Below are 8,824 nucleotides of genomic sequence, written 5' to 3'. Positions count from 1 at the left end.
TATTTTTTATTTTCTAAAATTTATTTTTTATATTAATATATTTAAATTGTTAAAAAAATATTAAAAAAATTAAGTTTAAACAAACAAGGCTTTGAATACATCATTAAAAAACTTTTAAAGATAAGGGGTATGGTGACGTTAAAATTATGTTTTGTTTTAATTATAATTATAATTTTAAAATCATTTTATTCATATATATATATATATATATATATATTAGTTTTGTATGAGTTTTATTTAAAAAAAGGTAAAAAACCATAATTTATAATTTTTTTTGAAGTTATTTTTCAAAAACAATTTGGAGAGTCACGTGAAAAGTCTACATTTTGAGTGTAGAAATTTAAATTATTTTTTAATTGGAATAATTACAAAAAAAAAAACTCCTAGCTGGTAGGAGGTTTTTTTTGTAGTTGTTATTTTTTAATTTAAACCATTCAAATTGAGAACTGTTAGCAAGAAAATACTTAAGTTGAAACCTCATTATATTGTTATATTTATTTCATTTCAAATTCACTTTTATTTTTTTATTTATAAACATCGATATTAAATATTTTTTAATCAGTTTTAGGTATATCATAAAAAATAATTTTTGTACGATATCTAGCTTAAATTCCCAATTCAAAAAGTTAAAAAAGAGAATATATTTTTTTATTGACATAGTGCCAAGGAAACATGTTTATGCAACCGACATGTGCATCTTTTTGTTTATCCATCACGCTGTATATATGTGTGTTCTGATCATTCATATATATATATATACACACACACATATACACGCACCTTCTATGGTTGATTTTAGCACTTAATGCAAGTTAACGTACGCTGATTCCATGTTTCATACAGAATGTCAAACTAGTTATATTTTATTACATTCTATCAGCATCTTGTTTTAATTCATGTAATATTTACTTTCTTCTGTGTTGAATAGTCAATGGTTTGTTCATGCTAGAATAAGAAAACTTATTCAACATATAAATTAGAATTGATCGAGACCCGTTAATTACCATCCTCTTGACATGTATAAATTTGACGAAAATCACATTTTTAGAGCTGCTCTAATTAAGTTTTAGTTTGATAGAAATTACTATTATTAGATCTTCCTAAATGAGGAGAGAGTAGGGATGGATAGAGGGAGGAAAAGGATTTTGGTTATGGAACTGAATTATTAATATACAAGGGTATTTTTATTTTTTTTAATAAAGAGTTTAAACTAAGAAAACAACTCAATATTTAAATTGCAGTTTTTCAAAGAAAGGAGAAATTATATTACCACCTGAAAACATAAAAAAAGTTTCAAATGATTCTCCAAAAAGAAAATCTAGTCTTTTGAATATGAATTGTATTTAAACATCTAATTACTCCTCCTATCTATTTTGGGAGAGATTAGTTATTTGGCATGCCAAGGGTTATAATTTATCTCTTCATAAAAACATGAGAGATCCCCTCGTATCCGTATTTCTGTAAGACGGAATATAGTTCCACTTTAGATTATTGATCAACACATTTGTCCCTGGCAATGGATGATCCATTCTCTTCGATCAGATCGCAGACAAAATATGAAGTTCTTTTCTCTTCAAAGCTGGATGGTTGCCTCGACAATGTGAGGTGTTGGTCTTGAAGAACTAAGAACACCTGCAAAACACGTCATCCATTATGTTTAGCAAATTAACTCTTTAAAGCTAGTTCAAGTTAACACCGATGATGATAGTGGAAAATAACTTCAAGAGACTGTGTTGGAAGTGTTTGCAGAAAGTGAAGCAAAGCTTAAGGAGAAAGAAGATGATAACACATAACATTACAATGAGGAAGGAGATCTTGTCTTACCATGAAATTGGAGGTTGTTTATATAAACTTAATCACAGTGTTAGTAGGTGTGTCTGTGCATGCAAAGTATAACAGTTTATTTTTAGTTTGGTTTGATTTTTATAAAAAAAATAATTAAAACAAGTTTTTTTAAAAAAATCAAAACTAGTTTAAACTAATCGGTTTTGGTTAACTTCAATTATTTTAGGGGAAAAATTGGTTTTTTCCGGTTTGACTCTGTTTTTTGATTTTCGGTTTGGGTTTAATTCGGTTTGATTTTTTTAATTTCAGGTTTAAAATTCTAATTGGTTTCATTATTTTTTTATTATTCAGTTTTTTAAGTTATTATTTACCTATTTTCTTGGTTTACTAAATTTTTTGGTTTTTTTACCCATTTCTAATACAAAAATTAGATGATCAATATGCATAACGCATATAATTTTGAATCATTTAGAGATAGATATAAAAGAACAACAAGTCTTTGTAAAAATTACTGGATTTTATAGGTTATGTATTAATAATGACAATAATAAAACTACTCTTTAATGAACAAATGGTTAAGAGGCGTGCTTATGTTTAATGTGTTCAATGCTTGTATAATATTTTGTGCTCTTGATTAATAGTGATAATTCTATTTTTTAACCAGGGATAATGTATATGAGGTAATGGTTGATTTTAAAGTATATCTACCCAATTCAAAATTAGGTTTACATAGCATCTCAATGTATTATACTCAAGGATATTATCTTGCTTGGGTTCCATGAAGAGACACCCTTAATCTCAATTGATAATAGATGTTGTAGAGTTGTTAAATCAATAAAGCTTCTCTAGCTACAAATCAATTATCCTAAATTTAGACATGATTTAATATTATGATAGTTTTTATTTTTTGTCTAATTAAAGAAAAAAATTATTTATGTAATTAAATAACTTTTTTTTAATTGAGTTCTACATATGATTGTATTTCAAATCTTGATCTTATCAAAACTAAAATAACTCATTTTTGTTTACAAAAAATTATTTGTCATTTATTTTACATAAAAAACCCATTTTACAATAATTTTAGTTAAATATATTTTTTAAAAATATATTTTTAAAACATTATAACTTTTTTTTTATTCAAGCTCATTTGAACATTGGAGTGCTTGAGTTAGGTTCCCATTGCTCATAGTAACATCTAGGATTATCCATCTTCTACGAGATTGTTATAATTTCTAGAGAATAGATCATTCATATGATCGAGAGGATAAAGCCTAGGAGCATCCCTAAACCACTTAACATCGATAAAAATCCACATGTTCACTATTAAATCATACATTATAAGATAATATAAAGAGGCTGTTTATTTTTATGGTTGAAAGTGTGGTGTGTTATAACACAATTAATGACTAGTTAGAAAATATTTAAATGCTGGTTGAAGAATGTGAGACCATATGATAATTGTGGCCCAATCGCAGGTTCATCAAAAGCATATCATACCTATCTTTTGTATTTAAGAGTATAATTATAGTTGTTTTTTAAAGTATTTCTTAATTAGAAATGTATCAAAATAATATATTTTTTATTTTTTAAAAATTATTTTTGAAATTAGACCATCAAAATGATTTAAAAACACTAAAAAAATTATTAATTTAAAGTAAAGAAAAAAATAAAATAAAATTTAACCTTTTTTTAAAACGCTTTTGAAATACAAAAATAAATATTGTTTTTTTTTATTATTACCTTTATATAGCATGCTGACAATATGTAATGCCTATTGAACTTGTTATTGTTTTTTTTTTTTAATTATCTAATATCTAAGAAATATTTGAAAAAATTTATTAGATATTATGTTTTATTTGAAAAACTAGTATTTAATATTATTTAATAGCATTATATAATTTATTTCATGATATAATAACAATAATTAAACAAATAATATTTTAATTAAAAATCATTAATATTAACATATATATTTTTTGGTTATTTTATAATCTTAATTTAAAAATTATTTTTAGCTAAACACATTAAATTAATTTTTATTTAACTATAATTTTAATTATAATTTTAATCAAAAATATATTTTTTTAAACCAATCTTAAATAAAAATATATTTTTTAAAATACAATCATAAAAATTACCTAAATAACAAACATAGTCATCCCTATCTTCAGACCGTATCTCCACCTTTTTGACAAATAACTGTCAGTCCAAAGACAAGATTGCCCTTCATAGTCTTTTAATTACTACGAGAAGAGAGAACAGGGAGGAAAGAAGCTACAAGGTGTTGTCTGTTTGTGTGGCATTCATTAATCTACTTTCCTGGATAGTTCTGGATTAGATGAGATCACCTCGTAGATTCTCAAAAGAAGGTGCTCTCCTCTTTCTTTTCTTTTTTACTTGTGAATTTAGTCTAAAATAAAATTCCCACATTTTTATTTTTTGTTTTTGAATAATTCTCTTCATTCTTCATAGATCCACGTTTAATGGTACTTTGTTGGTTTTGAAGTTTGTTTGTTTATCTGCCCTCTAGACACCCCTTTTTTCATTCCATATCATGCAGTCTTAATTCTGAATTTCTGTTTTTTTTGCCACTTTTTTCATGCAAGATTTGAGATGGGCGATTCAAGTGCCAGTCTTTAATGATGAAATGAAGCTTCTTTTGTATCGCTTTCTTGCTTGCAATGGTTCTTCATGAAGCAAAAGATTGCAACTGTATAGATCTGCCATGAGAAAACACCACAAAAAGCTTGTTTTGGCTCTCTTCTCTCTTGTTACGGTGGTTTTTAGTGCCACTGACCCCAATGACTATGCAATTATCAAAGCATTCAAAGAAGGGTTAGAGAACCCTGAACGTTTAGAGTGGCCTGCTGATGGTGATGATGACCCATGTGGTCTATCTTGGAAACATGTTTTCTGTTCTGGTTCTAGGGTCACACAAATCCAGGTTCAGAATATGAGCTTGAAAGGTACTTTGCCTCAAAACCTCAACCAACTTACAAAACTCCAAAGGTTAGGCCTTCAAAAGAACCAATTCACTGGAGCTTTACCATCCTTAAGGGGGCTATCGGAGCTACAGTCTGTTTATTTGGATTTCAATCAGTTTGATTCAATTCCTTCTGATTGTTTTGATGGTTTGGTGAGCTTGCAATTCCTGGCATTGGATAAAAATAATTTCAATGCGAGTACAGGGTGGTCATTCCCTGAGGGCTTGCAAAATTCTGCACAATTGACCAATCTTTCTTGTATGTATTGTAATTTGGCCGGTCCCTTGCCTAATTTTCTAGGGACCTTGTCATCTCTACAGAACTTGAGATTGTCGGGCAATAATTTATCTGGTGAGATTCCCGCGAGCTTCAACCGAAGCACTTCTTTACAGAATCTGTGGTTAAATGATCAGAATGGAGGTGGGTTGAGTGGCACTGTTGACGTGGTGACAACAATGGATTCAGTTAATGTTCTATGGCTTCACGGGAACCAGTTCACAGGTACAATTCCGGAGAGCATTGGTAATTTGACTGTTTTGCAGGATCTCAATCTTAATGGTAACAAACTTGTTGGATTCGTGCCGGATAGCCTGGCAAAAATGCCCTTAGAGCATTTGGATTTAAACAATAATCAGTTAATGGGTCCAATTCCTAATTTTAAAGCAACTGAAGTGTCGTACGCTTCAAATGCATTTTGTCAATCCACTCCAGGTGTCCCTTGCGCACCAGAAGTTATGGCGCTTCTAGAGTTTCTCGGTTCGCTTAATTACCCCTCAAGATTAGTTTCTTCATGGACCGGTAATGACCCGTGTTCATGGCTGGGATTGGCTTGTCACAATGGTACTGTTACTTCCATTGCTTTGCCTAGCAGTAATCTTAGTGGTACCTTGAGTCCTTCAGTTGCAAAGCTAGGTTCTCTTTTGCAAATCAAACTCGGGAGTAACAATCTAAGCGGTCAAGTTCCAGAAAACTGGACTAGCTTGACATCTTTGAAAACATTAGATCTCGGTAACAACAACATTTCCCCCCCATTACCAAAATTTGCTGACACTGTGAATGTTGTCACTGTGGGCAATCCTCTACTTACTGGTGGTGGTAGTCCGTCCAATCCAAACCCCTCTCCTGGATCCGGAAGTTCAGGTTCTCCACCCAGCAACCCTTCATCACCAACCAAAGGCACAGATGCTGCAGTGAAAAAAAAGCGGTCCGTTTTAGTTGCAATTATAGCCCCGGTTGCAAGTGTTGCAGTTGTTGCTCTTCTGGCCATTCCCCTGTCTATCTATTGTTACAAGAAGAGGAAAGATACCTTCCAGGCTCCAAGTTCCCTTGTCATTCATCCAAGAGATCCATCTGATTCAGACAACACAGTTAAGATTGTGGTTGCCAATAACACCAACGGAAGCGCATCTACAATAACAGGGAGTGGTTCTGCAAGCAGGAATAGCAGTGGCGTCGGCGAGTCTCATGTCATTGAATCAGGAAATTTGGTCATATCAGTTCAAGTTCTTCGAAATGTGACTAAGAATTTTGCCTCGGAGAATGAGCTTGGCCGTGGTGGCTTTGGGGTGGTTTATAAAGGAGAACTTGATGATGGAACAAAAATAGCAGTTAAAAGAATGGAGTCTGGCGTGATCAGCAGCAAAGCTATAGATGAATTCCAAGCTGAGATTGCAGTTCTTTCAAAGGTACGGCATCGTCATTTGGTTTCACTTTTGGGCTACTCTGTTGAAGGCTATGAAAGAATCCTTGTTTATGAGTACATGCCTCAAGGAGCTTTAAGCAAGCATCTTTTCCACTGGAAGAGCTCGAAGTTGGAGCCTCTTTCTTGGAAGAGGAGGCTAAATATTGCATTGGATGTTGCTAGAGGAATGGAATATCTTCATAATTTGGCTCACCGGAGCTTCATACACAGAGATCTTAAATCTTCAAACATCTTACTTGGTGATGATTTCAGAGCAAAAGTTTCCGATTTTGGATTGGTGAAACTTGCTCCTGATGGAGAGAAATCTATGGTGACCAGGCTTGCTGGAACCTTTGGATACTTGGCACCTGAGTATGCTGGTAAATATTCTATTTTGTGGCCTTGCGTTTTTACTGGATTGAATTTTTATCTACCGTGATGCATAATTGATAGAGAATTTTATTTTCTAAAATCTTTATTAACTTTTGATGGAGCTGAATGTAGACGAACATGTAGCTGACTCCTTATTGAGTTACAGGATTTTGTTCCATCATGTATGTGGTAGCTATAAAGCAGACTGCTTCATCAGAATGATTCTGGTTCATTAGATCACCTAATCTGAAAGATGTCTTTTAAAGATGTCTTTTAATTCAAAGGCATATAAAAGTAACATGTGAAACTTTTGGTTGGTCGGAATTTCAAACAAAAAGAGAAGGAAACTGTAGATTTAACTTAAATTGGAGGTCAAATTCCATACCGGAGCGAGGACATGCCATGCTGGTTTACCTTTGCGTTTTTATTTTCTTTTATTCTCTGAGATGTATGCATTTATCCCGGTGACACTGACTCTTACATTCTGACTGTTTTAGTGACGGGAAAAATCACCACCAAGGTCGATGTCTTTAGTTTCGGGGTTGTGCTAATGGAGCTATTGACTGGATTGATGGCACTCGACGAGGAAAGACCAGAGGAAAGCCAGTACCTGGCTGCATGGTTTTGGCGTATCAAATCAGATAAGCAGAAACTTAGGGCTGCTATTGACCCTGCCCTTGATGTGAAAGACGAAACATTTGAGAGTATCTCCATCATTGCTGAACTGGCTGGGCACTGCACGGCAAGGGAGCCCAACCAAAGACCAGATATGGGCCACGCTGTGAATGTGCTGGCCCCACTTGTTGAGAAATGGAAACCTTTGGACGATGATACTGAAGATTATTGTGGTATCGATTACAGCCTCCCTCTTAACCAGATGGTGAAGGGCTGGCAGGAAGCAGAAGGGAAGGACTTGAGTTATGTGGACTTAGAAGACAGCAAGAGTAGCATTCCAGCAAGGCCAACTGGCTTTGCGGAGTCTTTCACTTCTGCTGATGGGCGGTAGCATAGTTGCTATATCCCGCTTTAAGAAGAGTTCTTTTGATAGGTGTAGATAGTATGTCGTGCTGTTTCTTTCTGGTATTCATTGTTGATATGTTGCACTGCTTGTGCGCTTATGGTGGATTAAGCATGAAGTTCCAGATGTTCAAGGATCTCATGTAGGCTTGGAAATTTTCAGTTGAGATTTATGTGATATTTGTGATGTAGATAAAGAACAATGATGAACGAGAACGTGCTATGATTTATTTCTTGAAGATTCAATCCATGAGCCCCCTGTTACTGTGTTTTATAAATGGAATAGTTCATGAAGGTTATTGCCTACTGCACTGTCGATAAGATTCAATCCATGAGCCCCCTGTTCATTCAAAAAAAGTCTGCATTGAGATTTTGGACTTTGCAGCTTGTTCGCGTCATCTGTTCTTAAAAGCAGAGCCGCTTCCTTATTGCATTAAAAAGAACTTAAAAAAGAACTGAAGCTCCATATTTATTCCCTTCATGCTTACAAGGGCATTTATAAAACAAAATGGAATAAATAAATATTTTTCATCTTAATTATATAGTAAAATAAACTATTTAAATTCTATTATTCAGCACTAGAGATGTGCGACCTCTTTTAATAATTAAAAATATCTTCTTATTATATTATTATTATTTTTTTGATTTAGTATGTATTTAGTTAATGGTCAGTTTTGATAACCGTGAGTGTTTTTTTCCCCTTCTCTCTCATGAAAAAAATTAAAATTTAATTTTTTAGTTGTTGATGTTTTAATTTCAGTTTTTATATTTTATATTTTGAATATTTTATAAAAGTTTTATTTGTTTATAATTTTATCTTTTAATCTCAATTTATTAAATATAATAAAATATTATATTTTTTAATATGGTCCTATCTTTAAATTTTTTATTTTTATCATTATTTTTTTTGTAAAAATTTTAATTATTTTCAATTTTATCCTTTAGTTCAAATTGATAATATTATATTTTTCAATTTAGTTTTTAG

At 32.0% G+C, this 8,824-nt stretch overlaps 1 protein-coding gene across 2 annotated transcripts; it reads left to right on the top strand.

The window, feature by feature from the left end:
• The first annotated feature begins 4,016 nt into the window (after nucleotides 1-4,016).
• LOC105141032 (probable receptor protein kinase TMK1) lies at nucleotides 4,017-8,089 on the top strand. Of its 2 annotated transcripts, none has more exons than XM_011048110.1 (3): nucleotides 4,017-4,154; nucleotides 4,392-6,830; nucleotides 7,320-8,089. In XM_011048110.1, exons 2-3 carry the CDS (start codon nucleotides 4,511-4,513, stop codon nucleotides 7,826-7,828), a joined length of 2,829 nt encoding a protein of 942 aa, XP_011046412.1. In that variant the 5' UTR covers nucleotides 4,017-4,154; nucleotides 4,392-4,510; the 3' UTR covers nucleotides 7,829-8,089. The 2 variants fall into 2 exon arrangements, with proteins under 2 accessions (XP_011046412.1, XP_011046413.1); XM_011048111.1 differs by lacking the exon at nucleotides 4,017-4,154 and adding an exon at nucleotides 4,253-4,271.
• Nucleotides 8,090-8,824: the final 735 nt, after the last annotated feature.

Source organism: Populus euphratica, unplaced genomic scaffold (assembly GCF_000495115.2).
Source record: "Populus euphratica unplaced genomic scaffold, PopEup_1.0 scaffold131.1, whole genome shotgun sequence".
Classification (NCBI taxonomy): Eukaryota; Viridiplantae; Streptophyta; class Magnoliopsida; order Malpighiales; family Salicaceae; genus Populus; species Populus euphratica.
This window is presented reverse-complemented; position numbering and strand designations above follow the sequence as displayed.

Bases quoted from the DNA above. Each gene is read 5' to 3' on its own strand.
- LOC105141032 (XM_011048110.1), top strand. From the start codon at position 4,511: ATGAGAAAACACCACAAAAAGCTTGTTTTGGCTCTCTTCTCTCTTGTT. The intron at 6,831-7,319 runs GTAAATATTCTA...TGACTGTTTTAG, and splicing joins CTTGGCACCTGAGTATGCTG to TGACGGGAAAAATCACCACC.